This window comes from Siphateles boraxobius, unplaced genomic scaffold (genome assembly GCF_051911475.1).
Source record: "Siphateles boraxobius isolate OS27281-9 unplaced genomic scaffold, OSU_SipBor_1 37, whole genome shotgun sequence".
Lineage (NCBI taxonomy): Eukaryota > Metazoa > Chordata > Actinopteri > Cypriniformes > Leuciscidae > Siphateles > Siphateles boraxobius.
Genome location: NW_027508997.1, coordinates 2370063 through 2393327, shown reverse-complemented (window position 1 = coordinate 2393327; position 23265 = coordinate 2370063). Strand labels below are relative to the sequence as shown.

The 23265-nt window shown below is 37.4% G+C and overlaps 1 protein-coding gene across 2 annotated transcripts; it reads left to right on the top strand.

Annotated features, from left to right (window-relative positions):
* Window positions 1-5833: 5833 nt before the first annotated feature.
* Window positions 5834-22584, top strand: opn3 (opsin 3). 2 transcript variants are annotated; one of them, XM_077196973.1, is made up of 4 exons: window positions 5834-6451; window positions 9366-9685; window positions 20807-21058; window positions 21751-22584. In XM_077196973.1, the coding sequence occupies exons 1-4, from the start codon at window positions 6133-6135 to the stop codon at window positions 22015-22017; spliced, it is 1158 nt and encodes a 385-aa protein (XP_077053088.1). In that variant the 5' UTR covers window positions 5834-6132; the 3' UTR covers window positions 22018-22584. The 2 variants fall into 2 exon arrangements, with proteins under 2 accessions (XP_077053088.1, XP_077053089.1); XM_077196974.1 differs by having other exon boundaries at window positions 5890-5978.
* The last annotated feature ends 681 nt before the right edge of the window (window positions 22585-23265 follow it).

Here is a 23265-nt window from a genome sequence, read left to right as displayed (position 1 = left end):
TAATGAAGAAACGTCAAACAGGCAGGGGTCAAGAAACAGCAAAACAGGGAATTCAGAGAGCAAGCACAGAGAGTAGTCAGGTAACAGGCAGAAGATCAGGGCAGTGTGTGCAATCAGTCCCAGGAATGAAGCATTATGGGAATTGTAGTTTTGTGAAGTGATCAGTCTGGTGTGGAGTGCCCTCTGGTGACTGTCAGGGGCACCCCAGCTGGTGATCGTTACAGTCTGTAGTCAGCTCGCCGACGATTCTGGAACTTTGGTCAAATACAGGCTAATTTCATTGTGTGTAAAACATACAATACACTTCAAATGATAATTAATATTTGTAAATATGCACTACTTTAACGTCAAAACAAGGCGATTGTAGCTGTTGTGGAAAAAAAACTAGTAAAGGAGACCAGTCACAGCAGCAATCGTTCTCCCATTCACTGTTCAAAGATTGTGGCACACCCATCTCGGGAACATGTATCAAAATTATCCTCGAGCTTCCCAGTACAGAGGGCGTTCATGTCCAAATTTTAACTAGGAAACTTATGTTTATGATGTTTCCAATAGCTCATGAAGGCAGCATAAAACACTGTGTTTAGTAATCCAGTTAGAAATGTTAGGTAAGGGTAAGGTAAGGTAAGGTTTATGATTTCTTGCAGCCTTTAGCCACTGCCATCAATGTGCTGGATCCTTTACTGGAAACTAAAAGTAACACACTCCCACTAAACATTTACTCTTTGAATTCTTGCATCCGGAAACACAAGTCGACATCATTATGACTAAAAGTTTGCTAAGAAGTATTTCCTACTAAAGCAAGGACTCTGATTTGACTGGTATAAGCCTATCCTTAGTGGATTGGTGGGTGTGGCCATAGATGGATACACGCCCAGTGCATTATGGGTGCATTGAGAAGTTTTCTTGGCAAAAGGGAAGACAACAGCCGTTTTTCCTCTGTTTTCTCTTGTCAGGTAGGACAGATTTTAAAAAATGTTTTCACCTTTCTACTCAGGCAGCCAAGTTTTATTGAAAACCCTTTTTGCCAGCAGTGAAGAACCAATTTAAGCTGTTGAAATCTGGTGGAGTTTTCAAGATGTTTGCTGAGTGAACTCATTTGTTTTAAAGCGACTTTGCTTTAGGCCAAGCAGTACAGCAACTTGGCATATTAATGTAGAATGTTTCAGCATTTTACAACACCATCAAACATGAATCATTAAAATCAGAATTTATTTCCTAAAACAAAATAATTTATCCCTGATTCACCTGTTTTTACTTCAGACAAATGTACCTAATTTAATGGCTAATCAAATGGATACTTTAAGATTATCTAGATTCTCCTCTCAAACTTTTTCTCTTGATGTTGTTTTCCATGTACATCTGAGAAGCATTTTTGAAAATACCCCAGTGGAGATTCATCCCAGCTTTGATGTCTGATCTCTGAAGGCTGGTACATCAGGCAGAAAAAGGGCAGACATGCCATCACCTAAACATAGTATGGCAATTATGCAGGGACTAAGTTACATGAAACGTTCCTGTGCATGAAGGGAAAGAGATAGGCAGTAATAACAGACAGACAGAGAGGGAGTAAGAAAATTGGGCCAGTGCGTAGTTTTAATTCCCAGCAGGGATTTGGGAACTCATTCACATTCCAAGTCTTCATAATTAGACTCCATTCAGCAGCCGGTGCACTGTGCCGTAAACTGTAAATTTTGCTTCTTATTAAAGAGAAAGTAAGAGACTAAGACAGAAAAAGAGAGAGAGAGAGAGAAAGAGGAGGGAAAAAACAGATGCAGGATGAAATGACCCAGTTTCCATAAACGTGCATTAGATGAGGATGTGAGGGGAAGAAACTCTTTTCTAGGTAATTACTGAAAACACATATGGAGTTTAATCATCAAGGGGCTTCGCATGAGGGCATCAAAATCAGATGTTGTGTCACATAAAAGCCACATAAAAAGATCACGTCAAAAGCTTGGAAAAAATGGCCCGCGTGTTCAAGATTAGTTCACACACACTAAATATTTGGTGTTACTGGTGTTGGTGATTTACTTTGAAGCATTTTTTATCCAGAATTGACCCTTAACAAATAATCATACAAATGGGTAAGAAACACATTAGATTAAATGTGGAATTTGGAAGTAGAAAGACAAAAAAACGTTTTTCTTCTTTCTTTCAGTTTTTACAGTGCAAAGATTTCTGACATAATTTACTCACCCTCATGTCATTCCAAACCTGCATTATCAATTATTTTCTATATAGCAAAGAAATAGGAACTATGACTGTTAAAAAAAACATCATAAAAGTGATTCATATTCCTAGTCTTCTAAAGCTGTATGATGTGAGAAACAGCCTCAAATTTAAGTTATTAATCACCGTAATCTGCATTGAGACTTGTTAACCAATGCCGCTTGGCGTTGTTAGTCAGAACGTCAGACCATGTGCGTCACTGTTTTTGAATTGCACAAGCATGAATAAAATCTGACTGGTAAAACACTGAACCTTTAATGTTTTTTCCCACTCCTGCTAATTTCAGACAACTAGCCCAAAAAGCTTGAAAATAAATCAAATATTTCTCCACATCTATAGAGTTACTTCTAAACACTGATTGGAGTTGTGAAAATATCATTGGACAGGGAAGATAAAAATGCTGATACAATTCTCTGATGTTGTTCCAATAAGGACACCGATTTGTATGTAATGTGAATTAATTATTCATGTTAAGAATTAAAATAAGGGTGATTCCTATAACGGTGACCCAATTCATCAATGAGGAATGGTTTTCGAGGAGAACCTCTTATGAAACAGTTTTTCTGGTGCTAGAAATCTCATTTTATCCTGGCAATTGTCTCTCTCACAGTAACAAGAGATAAAAAAAACACCACAGCAAGAGCACAGGATCAAATGGCTCGAAGTTATAGATGATCAAAGTCCCGGCAGAAAACTGCTGAAATAATTGTACAGTTCACACCTTTTCATGTTCTTATACTCTGAATCCCCAATTTTACTGGGGGTAAAAGCAAAAACCTCACATAAACAAGGAGAATGCCCAGCAAGCAATTTTGAATTTAAAAGATATCTAATAGCCGTCCAAACACAGAATTGGGGCAGTCAGTGGAAATTTAATAGACGTCTAACCAATGCAATCCAAGAATGGAATAGTCATCAACCCACAGGCTACGCATAGAACATGTCAAAGAAATGAAACCAAACACCTAGTAATCACTGTTGACTTTGCTTGCATGATGGAATATCTCTCGCAAGTTATTTTGGCAAAAACAACATGTAACCAAATGCAAGGTTATTTTGGCTAGAAGTGGGTTACTCACAGCCAGACAATATATTCTACATATATGTTAAAGATTACCTTAAAAAGTGGCTTATGTCAAACCAGATGTAAAAAACATTTTACTTAGGTATTTTAAATAATGTGTTTTCGGTATTTGGCTATTTGTATTATGTCTATGTGTCCTTGTGTAGCTGTGTACCTGCCTATGGATGACTACGGATGTAAATTGGCAATTTTGCTATATATTTTGCTTGTTTTATGTTCATTAACATGCATTGTTCCTATCAAATAAATAAACAAACCAAAGAGGATATTGTTGAAATGACTAAATCTGGTCAACCGGTTTTGGATATTGCTCATGTGCTGGATGTGAATGGTCACAATGCACATAATTATTTCAAAGCTCTGAGACTACCATGCAGAATGTAAAGTGCAGTGGCTGGTCAAGGAAGGTTAGAGAGCATTTTGATAGAAAGATGAAAATAACCTGAATGCGGGACCACATCAAAACAGCTTCTAAAGACCTGGATGAGACCTCCAAACCCCAATTTCATCTTGAACTCTAAGCCAATGGCTATGAGAGGCTGGATTGAGAGGTTTTGTGCGAGTAAAGATAGTTACGTTTTCTTAGATTAGTTTTATCTACTGCAAAAAAAAAAAAAAAAAAAAAAACTTGCATTTGCCAAAGAAAATAAGAACTGTGTGTGGAAGATTGGAGTCAAAACTGTGTGTGTCATGTTCGTAAGAGACGACTGGAGTGTTTTAATACCAAATGCATGCGTGTGCCATTTAACCACGGCAGGGGAAACAATGGTATTGGGGACTCGTGTCTGCTGCAGGTTTTTGGAAGGATCTACAAAGTAACAGGCACTTTGAAAATGGACCAATATTGGGGATCCTGCTGGACAAAATGTCAAGTATGGAGGATCTGTTTGGAGATCAAATGTGTATTTTTCAACACGATAATGATTCCAAACACACCGCAAATGCAACAAAGTTGCATGCAATGAAAGTGTTCATGCTCAGTATTTTGAAGTCTTCAAGTGGCCTCCTCAGTCCCCTGACCTCAAAGCCATTGAAAAGCTTTGGGAAATTATAAACCTGCATTGTGAGAAGTCACGCAGGTCTTAATGAAGCTTAACTTTGGGAAGAACTTAAGGAGGATTGGAATAAGCACGACACACGTGCAAAGTTTAGTGAGTCAATGCCCAGGAGAATGGCTGTTGTAATCAAAAACAAGGGAGCAAATTATTATTACATTGTACTCAATGTATATCATTTCCTGTGAGCTTTTAGATTTTCTATAACTTTTTTACATAATACAATAAAACCCATATTTAATGGATTTTGCCTAAAATAATACCCAGATAATTTTGCCATTTTAAAATCCTAACCAAGTTTAGTGTATTCTTCCCAGTCTAACTCCTCTATATATATATACATTTTATTTTTGATCTGGTAAATGCAGCTTTGGTGAGCATAGTTCTCTTACGTATATACATACTGTATATATATATAGCCTATATATAGCTATATATCTATAGGCTATTCTAACAATATATTCTAAGGTGATGATCTGAATCAATTATTTTAAATAAACAAAAATTGTGCAGCTCTGTTTGTCCCTGACTGAAACCCCCATGTCAATCAACAGCTGACATGTAATGAGCAGTGAATCATGTGAACCAACCTTCACCACTAAGCTGCAGGGGCATCATTAATTATGACGACGCTCCCCAATCACCTGTGCTTGCATTTGCATGTTTGTAATTATGGGAGCAAAAGCATGAGCCTACCTCTACTGTTGTCTGAGGCTGTTCTTAAATGTATAACACAGCTAGGTCTTTTACATCATAAAATATGTATTTTTGAATCTTAATAATTCCAACACTGGAGGGAGTGTTTGTAAAGATTGTTTGAAAGAGTAACAAACATTCTAATAAATAGCCTACAAAAACAAAACAAAAAATCACATGGTGTGATTCACACCTTCACACTGAAAACGTAGCCTATCTGTTTTTATAGGCTCCCTTACTGACCCTTAAATGTGAACGTTCATAACCTTTCATGACTAACGGTGGATATTTTGCTTTGGCATTTGTTATGTATCATATTATTAAATATGGAACATATTAAAGTGACTGATCGAGTGTAGGGTTCATTCCAGTTTTACTGTCATTCACAGCATATTATTATGCATAACTTCAGATTAGAAAAGCACATTAAACGCTCTGTCACTGGTTTTCATAACAGCCCATTTTAACCTGCATTAGCCTAACATTTCAAAAGCATAACAGCGCGTTTTATACAGTGCATCACCGTGATGATGTCTTCTTATAAGCACAAAAAAGAATATGCTATTGCCGTTAGTCATAAATTGACAAAACAGCACGACCTGTGATTAATGTTAAGTTCAGAAATTCATGTTAGTGTCAGTGTCCTAACAGTGCACACAGCACATTATCCTCACTATCAGCTATTTCCTCTCAGCAGATTATGCTTATCATCATCGCCGTTCTTGTCGTAAGTTTTCAAAACAGCGCAGTAGATATGCGGAACATCACCGTTACTGTGATTAGTGTTCATAACAACGCACATAACGCACTTCACACTGAACATCACGCGCAGTCAGCAGTGACAGGCAATCGTTGCAAACGCTGGAACTCTCTTGTGGATCCAGGAAGAACTTTTACGCATTTCTCTGGAAGTAGATGACATTTTTCTCAGAGATTTCACTTTACTGACACTCTGAACTATAAACACTGGTCGACTGCCCTGATTCCTTCCGGACGGGCTGCTGAATCGGGTCACTGACTTTCAGACGTTTCAGTGACCATGCTGGAAATTCCCTTAGAAAAGAAATGAATTCTTTCAATGAAACATCATCGAGCCTGGAGAACTATAACTATATTTTCGCCGATGAGACTTATCAACTCCTGACGTTCACCATCGGATCTATCGGTGTCCTGGGCTTCTGTAATAACATCATCGTCATTATTCTCTACTGCACATTCAAGAGACTCCGAACTCCGACTAATTTGTTAATAGTGAATATAAGTGTCAGCGATCTGCTGGTGTCTCTCACTGGAGTTAATTTCACATTCATCTCGTGCGTGAAGAGAGGATGGGTCTTTAATTCTGCCACGTGTGTTTGGGATGGATTCAGCAACAGCTTATTCGGTCAGTTATTTTGTCTTTAGTTCCTCATGTAGGCTATCGACAGAGTCACCTGAATAAGATTAGTAGCCTAGGCTACTTCGATTTTAATTCTAAGGAAGTCAATGTTTACATGTTTTTTTCTCTTAAATGTTTACTTCATCAATACAGATCAGTTGATTTGCATATTCCGTTTGGTGATGGCTAGTTTATTCGTCTTTTATTGTAGCCTTGTCTGATCTATCTGAAAACTGTCATTTTTAAATGTGTTTTTGGTCAGTTGTCATTAAAATGGTCTCATATTGCTGTTAACTCATGGAAAATGTTAAGAACAAGTCAGGGCGTTTGGTGCAGTTATGTAATTTGATACGTTTTAAAAACGTTATAGAGCAGATGTTAAATAAGCAAAAGCAAATAATTTGAAATCATTTTGAACATACGGTAGCCTACCTGCGTAGGTGTATTACGGAAACCAATCAGGACCAAACTGTAGGCTATAGAGGTTTTAAAAGAGGATAATTAGGCTAGCCTATAACGCACAGTACCAATTAGCTATTTGTGTGGGATGCTATTTACCACAACTGTCAGGCATTAAATTATCTGTAAGTAAGTTGTGATTCTTTATATTATTTCAGCTTTGTGAATGTCTAGACTTTTTGAATGGACGCACGAAACAGCTTACATTTCTCACGCGACAAAAGTCACTGCAGCAGCGCGCGCAGCGAGACTGACAGGATCAATGACACTTAGCTACCTTGCGACAAAAAAGCTATGAGAACAAGACAACAAATTTGAGTAATATAATAACTTACAGGTGTATGTTGCCTTAAGGTATGGAATCGCTGGTAATCATATGGAGAAGAGAAATAACACACTGCATTTATAACGTCGTGACATAAAATGATTTGGATATCATAGCTGAAAACATTTGATCTTGTAAGAATTTGATGAGAAATGTACACATTGAGGTCTTGTGGTAAGATCTTAGTAGGCCTAAATCAGAGGACAGTTTGAGATATTGTTTAGATATATTTTTCAATTTTAGAAGAGGCATGAGATTGTCTTTTTCTTTGGATGAAAATCTTAGGGGCAGGAAACTTCATTCTGGCTTTTCTACACCAAATGATCTCATTAGATCATCATCTGACTCATTTGATGCAATCTTGTTCAAGTTATTAAGGGATTTTTGGCAGCATGAATCAATTTAAAGGAAACATTTGGTATGGCTAACTTATCTAATTATATCAGATATTGGCACAGCTTCATGGTCATTTTTGCTTCATTAGGCCAATTTGATATTGTTTACAACGGAAAGCAAAGATGCAGCTCTAAGCGTTCGTAAACAACTCTGACACATTTATGAAAATAAAAGTCCATCTGCTGCAGGGAAAGATAAAGTCGAATAGAGTCAGATAATGGCACTTTAATGGACCAGAAATAACCGATAATATCAACAACGCATCTGTGAGAGGATATGCTTTGAGAAGAGCTTTGTAATCACATTTCTGAAAGATAGATGGTAATTTTATGCACCTGCGCCCCCAAGGTCACACCTGCTGTTTTTCTAAGTTAAAAGACTATCATCCCTCATGATTGCTTATGTACTGCCTTGTTTGACGTATTTAGATGTGAAATCGGCTTCCTTTTATGCTTCTACGGTTGTTTTACGGACATTTGAGTATATAACCTCAATTTTTGCCCCCTTGAGAATTGACTAATTTAAATAAAAACAGTTTTGAAGAGATGTTGCTCAGTGTGTAATCCTGCATTATATTCCACATCAAAATTTCCAAGCAAGTTTATGTGATGTAAAAGGAGGTCTGTGTGAATACTTCTGAGAGCTGAGGGAAAATGCGAGTGCTGCCTCCCCACCGGCCTGCCTCTGTCACCGAGGACTGTGGATGTCTGGGTAATTGGGGGAAAGTCTCTTGGCAGAGTTGTCTCTGTCTGTGTATACTGCCACTCTGAGAACCAGTTATTTACCTCTAAAAATGAAATGATAGCAATTACTATGATCCATCACCTGTTGAATTTAGGACTGTATCCTGGGAGCTTGATTTCTGTAAAAGAGAGAAGGCACATTGTTTAGCATTTATATTTATTTTTATAACACTTCACAGATATACGTATATAGTTTTAGTCAAAGCAAATTTACAGAAAATCACGATTTTAATGTTTTTAATAGCTCAATATCTTCATACCTTATAGTTGCAGCTGTGCGATAATAAAGTTACATTTACAGATGTGTGAATCTCACAAAATCTGTCAAGAACGTGTCCGAATTATTTCACCCAAAAAAAAAAAATTGTATTTTGTTTTGTTTTGTTTATTATAAAATGTTATATAAGGGCATGATAAATTATTTATACAGCATAGTATTTATTCAAATGCTTTTAATTGATCTTTTAAAAAATCATTTACTCCAGGCAGGATGATGAATGTTTTATAGTAATGGGAATATTATGAGAAGCATAAAAAAATAATGAGAATTACAAACAAACTCAAAGACAAATATCTGGACACATTATGATAATTGGGATTTGTGCCTGGATAGTGCTTAATTGCCTTAAAACCAATGTCAAAATCTATCTATCTATCTATCTATCTATCTATCTATCTATCTATCTATCTATCTATCTATCTATCTATCTATCTATCTATCTATCTATCTATCTATCTATCTGTCTGTCAGTCTGTCAATCTATCTATCATTGTCAAAATCTATATCTATCTATCTATCTATCTATCTATCTATCTATCTATCTATCTATCTATCTATCTATCTATCTATCTATCTATCTATCTATCTATCTATCTATCTGTCTGTCTATCTATCACATTGTCAAAATCTATCTGTCTATCTGTCTGTCTGTCTGTCTGTCTGTCTATCTATCTATCTAGGTCAGCTGTCTCTTTATCTCTCTTTTCGTCCTTTAAGGTATCGTGTCCATCATGACTCTCTCTGGCCTGGCGTATGAGCGCTACATCCGTGTGGTTCATGCCAAGGTCATTGACTTCCCCTGGGCCTGGAGGGCCATCACACACATCTGGCTGTACTCTTTGGCCTGGACTGGAGCTCCTCTCCTGGGATGGAACCGTTACACGCTGGAAGTCCATCAGTTAGGCTGCTCTCTTGACTGGGCATCAAAAGATCCAAATGATGCTTCCTTCATTCTCTTCTTCCTCCTCGGATGCTTCTTTGTCCCTGTGGGTGTCATGGCCTACTGTTATGGAAACATCTTGTATACAGTGAAAATGGTAAGGCAAACACTTTCCTTTGATTATGTGTGCCACAGACTGAAAAAATGCTAACCTAAAAAATTATAACATCTAAATTAAATATTATTTAATAATATTTCTGAATTAAATTAAATACATACATTTATTCCATCAAAATGGTGTATATGACATTCTTCTTTCAGACAATTACAATCGGAGTAATATTTAAAAAAATGTCCTGGCTCTTCCAAAGTTGATGGCTGTATGTCTTTGGAGGTCCATGAAAATGAATGTATTCATGATTGAAGTGCTCCACGCATCTTCGGGGGTCAACAGACGGCTGTACGCATTGACTTGCACCAAAAGAGTACGTTGTGCGTCAAGTTCAAGTGTTACTTTTTTAGCCTAGTCGATGCATACGACGCTTGCCGGAAGCTAATTATTTTAGTTGATAAAGTATTAAATATATATATTTTTCTTACACTAATGCATCGCTTCACTTCAGAACGTGCTTCACTTATTACCACGATTTGGCGTGAAAAGGCCTTTACATTTGCCAAAATAGAACAAACAAGCTAACCCAGTCTAGGTGAGAAAAAGTAATGCAAAAGTAACGTAGCGCATTACATTCCAAAAATAATTAAATTACACAAATTTAGTTACTTTTTTGCACAAACAAAACTGTATTGTAAAGCATCACATGACCTGTGATTTGCATGTCACCTGAGTTTCTTTTTTTCTATTTTTAACCTTCATCATTCTCTCTTGTTCTTTTATAAACACACTGTCGAACTGTTGTGATTTAGCAGTGTATGGGGCCAACACATTCTATATGAGGGGCCATTTCAACTAAAAGCCTATTGTCTGAGGGTGCCCTCAAACAATAAGCAGAGACTGTGATTGTGAACGTAAATAGCTTGCGGTTTTCATCAGTGCAGCTCCTGTGCGTCAGATTTGATCAGGTGTGCCGCCCAGGTGGGGGAGGGCAGGACCGCTGTAAAATGATCTACAAAAAAATGGTGTGCTTACTGAAGCGTTTTGAAATGGTTGAAAAGGTTGATTCCCATGAAAGCGTTCAAAACAGCAACACTTGCCGAAGTTTCTGGTGGAATTATCTGTTGTTCTGATCAAAGGCAGACTGCATAGCATAAATATATACAGGTATTTATATGTGATGGTGTGGATCAATATGTGAGATACAGCAGTCGATCAGAAAGTGTAAAACTGCTGGATCGATTAAACAAACCACAACAACCACAAAGTGACGATGAGCAGCTGACTGTGTACTACCAGCACAACACAAGATTGCATTTGGATTAAATCCAAGAATTGTATTGATTTGAGACAGAAAAAAAGCATAGATTGAAAGGAACAAACAGCTCAGTTGTGAAGTGGCTTCAGTTCATGCATACACACTGGTAATTGTCAATATAAAGTCCAACACCACTGAGATGAAGAAAAACCTTTAATAATTTAGATGACTTTAACAAAGCTTTGGAAGCTTCATGAGGATACTACTAAAAGTTAAACCCTTAAGGTACAATACCAGACGAGACCCCTTGAAAATACATAAACCCATTCATAGTGTTGATATTCTTCCTACGAAATTTACCCTAGAACGCACACCAGGGGTTTCTTAATCATCCAGACTGCTTCTTTTCATTCACTATTTCATCTTCTCTCTGTTGGCAAAGGGAGGGTTTACAAAGTGCTCTGAGGGTTTTTTTCTCTCTTAACTGCACCTTTAGTGTCCTTGACTTTAGAGGATCATGCTGCCTCTGTGTTTTACAGAACAGCTCCTCACGTCTTGATTATTCTGTTCTGGGGTGCGTTTCCCGTACAACGACGTAACTCGATGCTTCACTACCATAGTACGATGCATCGTTGGAGAAATCAACTAGCTAGTTCTGACTGTTTCCCAAAACCGTACTGTCGCAAAGTGGTCATTCAACCACGTTGGTTTATGACGTCACGCACGTGGTGGAGAAATAACTTCTTTTAATGAAACTGTTTGAGATCGAATTAATGCTAGATGTTTTGATGTAAATTACAGACATGGCATCTGAGGACTATTTCTAGTTTTTCTCAGTTATTTCGCTTTATTTCCAGATTCAATCATAGGCTCGTTATTACATAATAGAGCATGTTCGCAAATGCGCAGTCTTCAAAAACGGTTCTTTAAATATCTTGACAAACTCAAAGATGTAAATGACATTTGTATGTATTCTAAATAAAATACACAGGTTGTACTGAAATCCAGCTTGCTTTTTTTGCTCAAGATACAGATTTATTAAGTCCACGTGTCATGCAATCTAGAAACTACGCCTCTAACCACAGGTTGAGAGCTGTCGTTTCAACCACACAACTTTGCGATGCTGTTTGCGAATGTTCTGAATGTGCGATGAACTTGCGACCATAGTTGGCTAACGATGCTTTAGGGAAACGAGGATTTCAACAAATCCTTGAATAGATTAATCAAGGAATCAATAAATGCATTAATGAATCAGTTAATCAATAATCACACGAATGAATCAGGGAATCAATAAATGCATGAATGAATTAGTAAACTGATTCACTCATGAATTAATTAGTAAAATGGGTATATTCAAATTGAGAGGTTAAGAGTTGTATACATTTATACATATATTTATATTTACAACACGGTTTAAAACATTTATTGCACCAAAGGGCCATTTATTATGAACTACTCTTACGAAAAAGGAGTATACTTCAAGTTCATTTTATTCAGAAATGTTCAAGTATATTTTTAAGAATAATTATGTAGTAAGTATACTAATGTCAATATGTACTAGTAGTAAACTTGTAAGTGTACTATTTTAATACCGCTTGGGACTAAATTGGCCCACTTTTAGTATATAAAAGTATACGTTTAAGTGTACTAAAAGTGTAACATTAGTAAACATTAAGTGCACAACTAGTTCATAATTAAGTTTCTCATTTGTACTGCACGTGAACTTATTTTAATACTTGTAGCAAATTTTTAGTTTATGAAAGTACAATTTGAAGTGTACTCTCAGTAAACTACTAGTTTAGTAGTTTTATACTACAAGTTTTTTTAAGTGAACTTAACATCATACTTGTAGTTTACTATTTATATATTATTTTTGCACTTTCAGTAGGCCTATACTACTACGTACAAATGTTATTTTTTATACTTGAAAAATACCTTTAACTGTACTTTAATTTTAAAACTATATTATTAGCTTCATGCATCCTTTTTATCAACACTTGAATGTTGGTAAGTTTCATAAAGAAAGGCAACATTTTAAACAAAAAAGTTGAAAAAATAAATTTTTTGTCAAATGCCTTAAAGTAACTGTCTGTCTGTAGTTTTTCAACCGTCATAATATATTTCGAAGACCCTTGTGATAGTACATCGACTTACAATAGGTTAAATGACACGTCTGCCATAGCCTGACGTGGTCTGTATCGCTTTTACTGGCACTATGTAACTTCGGGTTTCGGGTAGTAACCGGAGCACAAAAAGAACTACAAAATTCGACTGCTTTACGGCATACATAGTTTTTCTAAAAGTGGCTTGGGAAAAGCAGGTTGTACCTAGATCATGGCGCCGAGCAGGGGGAGTCTTTATACCCAAAGAAAAAGATGCTACAAGCATCAGTCAGTTTCGCCCTATTTCACTATTAAACGTCGAAGGCAAAATTTTCTTCAGCATTATTGCTCAGAGATTGTCAACCTACCTATTAAAGAATGGCTTCATTGACACTTCAGTTCAAAAAGCGGGCATTCCAGTATTCTCAGGATGCTTAGAACATATCAGTGTTATCTTGCAACGAATACAATCAGCTAAAAAGGAGAGGAAGGAGCTCCACGTGACATTCCTGGATTTGGCTAATGCATATGGTTCAGTGCCACATGAGCTTCTTTGGGCATCATTTGATTTTTTCAGGGTACCAATGTCGATAACAAATTTAGTGAAAGCCTATTTTGGAGATTTCATGGCAATGCTTAGAGGTTGGAATAATGGCAGGATACACCATTTCTCCACTGGCTTTTACCATGGCAATGGAAGTAATCATTAGGGCATCAAAATGGGTAGTAGGAGGAGAGCGCTTGGCTTCTGGGATGCGACTACCACCAATCAGAGCATACATGGATGACATGACAACCATGACTACAACGGTAGCCTGCACTAATCGGTTATTGGGGAAGTTAACAGATAATATTGAATGGGCACGAATGCAATTTAAGCTCTCTAAATCAAGGAGCATCTCAATAGTTAAAGGCAAGGTAGTAGATAAAATATTCTTCATTAATGGTGAGGCAATACACACAGTTTCTCAGAAGCCAGTGAAGAGTCTAGGGAGATGGTACGATGGGGATCTAAAGGACACAGTTCGAGTGGGAGAAGTTAGACGACAAGCCGTGGAAGGGTTGAAGAGCAAAAACAGCTGTGCTCTAGCAGGCAAACTAAAACTCTGGTGCTTTCATTTTGGTCTACTGCCAAGGTTGCTGTGGCCACTGACTGTGTACGATGTTTCTTTGACAACAGTGGATAAGCTGGAAGCGTTAATAAGTTCATACATCAGGAAATGGTTGGGAGTTCCTGGCTGCCTCAGCAGAGTGGGACTTTATAGTAAAGGAGTATTGCAGCTGCCAGTCTCTGCTTTAACCGAGGAGTTTAAGTGCGCCAAGGTCAGACTAGAAATTACCTTAGTAGAGTCACGCGACAAATGTGTAAGGGAGGCAGCCCCTGTGGTAAAAACTGGTAGAAAGTGGTCAGCAAAGAAATCTGTAGTAGAGGCAAAGGCTGACCTTCAAATTGGTGATATCGTGGGACAGGTACAGCATGGAAAAGGGGGTTTTGGGCTCAGTTTAGCTCCTCCTAAATGGCACAAGGCAGGCCCAGCTCAAAGGAGGAAGCTGGTAGTCAACGAGGTGCGAAAGCAGGAGGAGAGGATGAGATGTGTAAAGGCCATTTCCCAGGCCAAGCAGGGAGAGTGGATGAGATGGGAGACTGTGGAACAACGAAAAATGGGCTGGCAAGACCTTTGGTCAATGGAAGAGAGTAGGATCAGTTTCCTTATTAGGTCAACATATGATGTTCTCCCATCACCGCAGAACCTAAACCTCTGGGTAGGAGAGGATCCCTCTTGTCCTTTGTGTTCATCACCTGCCACATTAAGGCACATTTTGACAGGATGTAAGGTGGCTCTTAGCCAAGGTCGGTTTACTTGGCGCCATGACCAAGTATTGCGATGTTTGGCTTTAGCATTGGAAGGCAAGCGTAGTATGACCAATAAGTTGCCGCCTGTTCTAGCAAAACATTACACGCAGAAGACAATATTCCTCCGCCCAGGTGAGCAACCACCAAGAAAAGGTGCTAACACCAATTCTCGCCCAGGACAACTGGAAGCTGCTAGGGACTGGAAGATGCTGGCTGATCTTGATCAACGGCTTATTTTTCCACCTGAGATTGCCACCACTAACCTACGACCAGGTATTGTTTTGTGGTCTGGATCAGCATGCATTGTTCAACTGATAGAGTTAACAGTGCCATGGGAGGATGCGGTAGATGAGGCATATGAGAGGAAGAAATTGCGGTATGCTCATCTGGCCACTGAAGCAGAACAGCGAGGATGGAGAGTCCAGGTTTATCCAGTGGAAGTGGGTTGTCAAGGTTTTGTGGCACACTCTACAACCCGGTTCCTCAGAGACGTCGGATTCAGTGGTCAAGAGTTGCGTCGCGCAGTAAAGAACTTATCTGAAGCAGCAGAAAGGAGCAGCAACTGGCTGTGGTTGAGACGGAAAGATTCTAGCTGGCTGAGTAAAGGCCGCCATGCTACGGTTTCGTAGAATTCTTGAAAACTTGAAGGGTGTTGGTTTATTTGTATAGGTTGTATAGTATTTACAGTCATTACGTTCCTCTGTATATTGCGTGAATGACGGGTGCTTGGGCAGATATTGTGATTTGCGGTAGGTGGTATGCCATACGGAACCGTTGCCACTGAAACTGCATTTTAACGCACCAGTGGGGCTCGACAGCCTTAGTCAAACGGGTTGGCGCGTATGGTTGGGTTGCGGAGAGATTGTGAGATTGTGGTTAGGTCTCAGCAGCACTGTTGGTTTATTTGTAGAGGTTGTATAGTATTTACAGTCATTACGTTCCTGTGTATATTGCGTATTGCGTGAATGACGGGTGGTTGGGCAGATATTGTGTTTTGCGGTAGGTGGTATGCCATACGGAACCGTTGCCACTGAAACTGCATATTAACGCACCAGTGGGGCTCGACAGCCTTAGTCAAACGGGTTGGCGCGTATGGTTGGGTTGCGGAGAGATTGTGAGATTGTGGTTAGGTCTCAGCAGCAAGAGGGAAGTAGAGGTCAGTAAGCTGGGCTGAGTTGAGTGGGGGACGGAGGGGGGTGACTCTGGGACGCCAGAGTCACTGTCGAGCCCTCTTGAGGTGTCGTGGGCTAGTCGACGAAACACTGAGGAAGGAAGGTGCCCACTTGAAGACCCTAGAGATGTTCCCTACTCCGCTCAATCCAGAGGGTTGTTATGGGGGGACCGCAATGTGGTTGCAGCCGTTGTGTGTGCTGACGCGCTAATACACTATTAACACCAGACAGAAGGAGATTCACGTCACCAGATGGAAAGAAGCGTAAGTGGATGGAGAAACATAGGTTACTGTAAAGCTACGTCTTAGTTGGTGCTTATCTTGGCGAAAGCCGAGTACAAATCAGCATGAAGTTTTAACATCTACTCTCGTGTAATGGAAATCATTCTTCATTTGTGTTGTCTTTCATAAAATCATGCATCATACTCTACCTTGTCTGTGGCCATTTTTGATTCCAAAGCCGGTGCTGGATAAACAGCGAGCATGTGCGTGCGACTGTAGGCTGCGGTAGGCTAAATTATTTACGACAGCGGTAATGGACAATTCCGCTTCCAACCTGTAGGGCGGTCGCAGAGGAAAAGTTCCTTGGTGTTGCTTGAATCAGATTCAGAATGATGATCAAAACACAGATGGAGTAGATCGAGTCCAACAACCCCAAATCTTCACAGTCGTTTTCTCTTCATTTGTAATGCTTCATTTAATTTGGAAACATTAAGCAGTTTTGATTTACACCCTGTTTAATGCTTGATGATCACGTTATTTTACATTTGAGTGAGCAATCTTCTATCACTTGTTTCAGCTTCTTTTTCTCCTTTGTTTTGATCCAGAGATTCTGTACTAGAAAATATGTCATAGCTCCACCTAACGTATAACAGTGAAAACATGGATAGCTGGAAAATTCAGCCAATGGTGGGGAAAGAGTAAAGTAGAATTAAAGTAAATTCCTATGTACATTACCCAGGGCTCCAGACTAACTTTTCCACTGGTTGCACTGGTGCTACCAAGTTTCTCAGTTGGTCGCACCAGCATACGATTTGGTCGCACCTTTTTTTTTTTTTTTGCTAAATGCCATGGGATTAATCAATGCATGCTGTTGAATAGTGGTTTTAATGGACCAAGGCTAGCAAAGGCTTTCTGGGTTGCAGCAGAAATACCTGGAATATATTAATTATCATTGCCAAATTTCAGGATTTTCATGGATTTTGGACAGTAATTTTAATCTGTAATTTTAAGCATTTTACATTTGAATCATATTCTATCTATCTATCTATCTATCTATCTATCTATCTATCTATCTATCTATCTATCTATCTATCTATCTATCTATCTATCTATCTATCTATCTATCTATCTATCTATCTATTATCATCTTTATATCTTTTAAAAATCATTAAACATTAAAATGTATGCATTACATTTTAAAAGATTAGAGTATTATAATAAACTGATACAGATTTTTCGTTATCAAAGTTTATAGTTGTAACAAAAAGCAGAAATCTCACAGTCCTTACCTTCTGCATTTTATAATAATTTCCTTTTTCTCTTTCGAGCGATCATGAGAGTAATCACTCGACAGAGGAAAATATAACCGCTGAAAAGACGTAGGAGGAAGGGGCTCTGTGTTTCGTGAGACCATTTTTATCATTTTTATATGCCTTAATTCGTGAATTCGTAATGGCGCGTTTCACCATCACTAGCTGCGTTTACATGGACACTTATAATCGGATTGACGGCTCAATCGGACTAAAAAACCTTCATGTAAACACCTTAATTGATCCGATTGAAATTTCGATCGGATTGAAAGGGGTGGTTTACTCCTTTTGTAATCCGATCGAGAGAACATGTAAACACTTGATCGGATTGAAAACCGAAACTTAAAGGACTGCGCATGTGCAATGACGTTGAAATAGCGTAATGACGTATGACGCGTGGAACAAGCTGTTCTTCCTGTTGAATAAAGTGAATATAAATGAGTGTTCCGTCATTAAAAAATTCTCATTTCACTCAGCGTCTGTGAAGTGGAGCAGGACAACGTCCCACCAGTGCTTGTTTCAGATTATCATCCATGGACGACAGGTTTTGGGCGCGTGGTTTTACTGCGTGATCAATAGCGGCACGGCAAAACGGTTCATGCTCATCGTCTCCAAATCATGACCAGAGACGGATAAATATTAAGTCTGCTGTTTAAAAAAAATAAAGAACCAATAAAGGAGAATAGTTATGCGCGAACAGCGGCATATTCGTGCAGTGTGCGCATGTCAAAAAATCAATTCCGATTTGAATCTTGTGACATATAAACGCGCACATCAACCCGATTACTTTATTTATAGTTCATGTAAACACCGTGTTCGGATTCATCAATCGGATTGATTTCATTCCGATTGAACCATGTAAACGCAGCTACTGTGGAACCGGCAGGAATCAAGCGCGTCTCCTCTGGTGTTGTTCGTCGAGCTATTTCTGAGAAGTACATAAAGTATATTTCTGAGAAGTATATAAAATGTAGACTGAAAGTATGTTTTTTTATTTTTAGTTGAAAAGAAGTACAAATAGAACACTTGAATAAACTTATTTTTCGTAAGGGTAGGCTAGTTAAAGAAAAGCTGTTTAAAATGGTCAAACTTGACCACTCAAAAAACTAAAGTTATAGCCTACACATTATCTTGATGTTAATGAACCAAAAATGCACACTCCTTATCATCTACCCAAATAATGAATCAATGAAGGTGTTATACGTGCCTTGTCAACAGCATGACTACTGGGTTTGGAAAACCATCTTCAGTTTGACTAAATGATTTAAGGAGAAAACTTTGATCAGCTGTGCACACCAACTCAATTGCGCACCCAAGCGGTGACCCAGTTCTGTTTTAGTTACACAATGGCAGGAGCTCTGAGAGATGCTCAGTCAAACTCAGCAATTTTTATTGCTGTTCTTGCAGCTGTGAAGCAGCAGATATTAAAGAAGCAAAAGCATTACAGTTTCATAGGACATTATGTTTCTGAGTTTCAATCAGCTTGGGAAAATATATATCTTTATCATCATGAACATAATGTGCAATATATTATGTGGAATCTGTTATGACCAGAGTTGGGGTTAACTCATTACAAGTAATGAGAGTTATGTCATCAGATTACTTTTTTCAAATAATGGATTACTTTTAAATTTACAATAAATATTTGAGTTACTTTTTCAAATAAGTAACTCAGGTTACTTTGTTTTCCCATTTATTGATTGAGAGCTCTTCTGTCCCCATGTTGAGAGAAAAAGAGAAGCAGAGGCGTTGTGTGCGCTGTGTGATGGTTATTGTAGTTTTAGACTAATGTGAGCATGATTCAGTATTCCTCAAAATGAATTAAAACAGCGAAATGCAAAGTCAGAATATTATGCAAACCTGCAATAATTAAATGTTAAATAATTAAATATACTTTATGTATTTAATCTCACTTTATTACTTAATTTAGTTACTCTAAAAAAGTAATTACTAGAGCTACTAATTATCTTAAACTGTGTAATTAGATAATTAGATATTTTAATTTAATAATAATTTAATTTCTCTTTAAAAGTATTGCATTACTTATTACTAATTACTTTCTAAATCCCATATCAACCTAAAAATACGAGGATCAATTTAAACAGCTCTTATAATTCTTAATTAAAAAAATTAATCAATATATATATATATATATATATAAAATTGCATAAATTATTTTTGAACTGACCAAAGTGATTAGAGAATGTTACATTAAAAGCATACATTTTAACATTAGACGTTCAAATTTTGATGTTAAATCCACTGTTTTCTATAGAATTGTTAGTCTATGAAGAATTTAATGCAATTACATCAGAAGTAACTGTAATTAAATGCAGAAAAAGTATTATCTTTATTTTTTCAAGGGAAAAGTAATTAAATTACAATAATTAATTAGAAATGCATTACACCAACACTGGTTATGACTTTTTCTATGAACAAACAAATGGGTGGATGCATGATCCAGATTGCATGTATTATATGTATTAAAATGACTGTAAATCAGTTGTTCTGTTATGTTCTGGTCTATTCTATTACTTCTTTTTCTTTTCTGTCCTCTAGAACAGTTTTTTAAAAAATTGTTTAAAACATTTATGATAGCAACTTTTATTATGTTTTTAAATTAATGTTTGCTTATTTTATAATGGTGTTGTGATGTTAAACTTGCCAGAATATCATTACGTTTGCTTGTCGATTTCTAGCCTTCTTACCTTACCCTATGAAAAACGATGAAAGTGAATTCTATCTTGAACTTTTTCTTAGAACTTAATTATTGAGAAAATAATTTTTACTGTAACTTATCACTTCTTAATAACACAGAATTACGGTTCCCAATACTGCCGTCTTTACCATCACACCAAGAATATTAAAGAACATTAAAGGTTTTTTTTTCAGAATTATTTTTACATCATGATCTTTATCATTACTAAATTAGATGTCATATCAAACTGGGCTACGTTTCCCAGAAGCATCATGACCTAAGTTGATTGTAGAGAACATTGGAAATGGTCTTTACGCAGCCTCGGTCAGAATCTGATTATTAAATTAATAAACAAATATTGTTTAAATTATTCATTCATTTATGTTAGCTAATCCGAGGCTCTCCAAAAGTGAAAAATGACACTTACATCACACACAATATAAAAAATCTAAGCTTGAATGTCATGACCTGGTCTTTTTTTCTAGGACGTGTGATGTGCTTTGCCAAATGAAACAGATTTATGACAAAATGTCCTCTTCTCTTCCTATAGCTTCGCTCTATCCAGGATCTGCAGACGGTTCAGACAATTAAGATTCTGCGATATGAGAAGAAAGTGGCGGTGATGTTCCTGATGATGATTTCTTGTTTCCTGGTGTGTTGGACACCCTATGCTGTGGTCTCCATGCTGGAGGCCTTTGGCAGGAAGAGTATCGTCTCCCCCACGGTAGCCATCATTCCCTCTCTCTTCGCCAAATCGAGCACTGCCTACAACCCCGTCATCTACGCCTTCATGAGCAGAAAGGTCAGCAGAGGTCACTCACTTCTGATGGAGAACCTTTGAGATTTTAAATACAATTATTAAAATAACTATGTTGATAAATAGTAATATAAATATTAAAAAAAATAAAACAACAATTTCTTACTATTTAATACTAGATTCAGCAGAATTTTATCTGTATTATTCCATCATTTTTGGGGCATCATGATTTTTTTATTGTATAAAATATTAGTAAGTTGTACTGTTAATTGTGGCATGAAAATCTTTATCTTCAAATCTTTAAATTATTATTTTTTTGTATAGGAAGTTATCAAATACAGAAATACATTTTTTTTGGTATATCTTCATTTATAAAAATAAGGAATTGCTCAGACAGGATCTCGTACAAAAAGTAAAACTGAATTCATAAAGTAAAAAAAATAGTCAAATAAAAGAAAGATTATTCAAGTACGTTTTTTTCCACGAAAATACCATTTCAGTCTTTCTACTTCAAAATTTCATGTTTAATTATGAAATTGAATTATTGTGTTGCTCGTAGTTTCTTTGTACTTATTTATGAAATTTACTAGCAATTTTTTGTAATTTTTTTCAGTGCATTTACCATGTTCTTCAATTTAGTTTATATAGTTTTCTTTCTATAGCTTAGTGAATGTGTACTGTATGTCATTATGTGCAGTGCTTCTTGATGAATGTATTTCCTCTTTCTGATTGGTCAGTTTCGCAGGTGCATGTTACAGATGCTTTGTTCTCGCCTGGTTAATCTGCCACACACCATTAAGGACCACCCCCTGGCCCGCATCGAACATCCTGTACGTCCCATTGTGATGTCGCATAGCCGCGCTGACCGGCCCAAAAAGAGAGTGACCTTCAACTCTTCCTCCATCGTATTCATCATCGCTAGCAATGACACTCGTCCTCTGGACATTACCACCAAATACAATGATGAACCAGACATCAATGCAATTCAAGTTCGACCCCTTTGACATTTGCCGTGGTAACATTAAAGAATGGCATTGAAGTTCATTAATATCACGCTTTCAGAAGATACAGCAACATCTATTTTTATAAACATGGAAACAAGGATTTCTTTATGCAGCAGTAATGCAACATAAACTGACTTTTGTGTTCCGATCAGGACTTGTGCGAATAATGTCAATTGTAACAGCTGTAAGTAGCCTATTTTATGAAAATGACTTTCAATCAATTATACCTTTTCCATCTCTTTTGACACTGAACTTCCACCTTCACCCAGTTTCATTGGATGGTGAGATATCCAGCAGCTTACATCACACAGTACGTGAGTAGAATAAATTAGTGAGTGTCCTTAGTTAGATTAGGAACACTGTTCATGCAAGGACACTCCTGGAGGACGGGACGTTTGTTAAAGCGTGCAACTCATCGAGACGGCCAGTCAGATCCACAGCTCCCCCTGGAGGAGACGAACTTTCTGTCAAATAATCCAAGCATCATCACTATTTCTACTGCTTCATTTTAAGATTAGGGCTTTGAACAAACCCTTAATTATTAAACTTTGGTGAGTTTACCTCAAATCGCTTTGCTTCTTGACAAGAGGTGTGTTTTTCCTTTTCTATTATCAATATTCTTAAAGGGTTAGTTCACCCAAAAAGATTATCCCATAATTTACTCACCCTTAAGCCATCCTATGTGTATATGACTTTCTTCTTTCAGCCAAACACAATCGGATTATATAAAAAAATATCCTGGCTCTTATAGTTAGAGTGAATGGTACCATTTTTTCCAAGCTAAAAAAAGCACATCCATCCATCACAAAAGTAATCCATATGGGTGCAGTGGGTTAATAAAGTCCTTCTGAAGCGAAGCAATGGGTTTTTGTACAAAAAAAAAAAAACTCCATCAATATTCGTAACTTAACTATAATAACTGGCTTCCGGGAACGGCTGTACCAAGTCTAGTTCCGGCGGAAACACAGAGGATAGAGCAAAACAAAACACTGGTCAAGAATTATAAGTCTAAAATGAGACTTTACATTCTTTACAGACAAAAATGTCAAAGTAGCTTAAGTTTGTTGCCCTGCCGTTTGTTTGAACCTTGAGAGGCGTCTACTCCCACCTAAATGGATGGATGGATGGATGTGCTTTTTGGAGCTTCAAAAACTCCCATTATAATACTTAAGAGCCAAGAAATGTTTTATAACTCCCGATTGAATTTGGCTAAAAGAAGAATGTCATATAGCCTACAGCTAGGATGAC

Coding starts and splice junctions, on each gene's coding strand:
- opn3 (XM_077196973.1), top strand. CDS start 6,133: ATGAATTCTTTCAATGAAACATCATCGAGCCTGGAGAACTATAACTAT. Junction 6,452..9,365: donor ATTCAGCAACAGCTTATTCG/GTCAGTTATTTT, acceptor TCGTCCTTTAAG/GTATCGTGTCCATCATGACT. Junction 9,686..20,806: donor TCTTGTATACAGTGAAAATG/GTAAGGCAAACA, acceptor CTCTTCCTATAG/CTTCGCTCTATCCAGGATCT.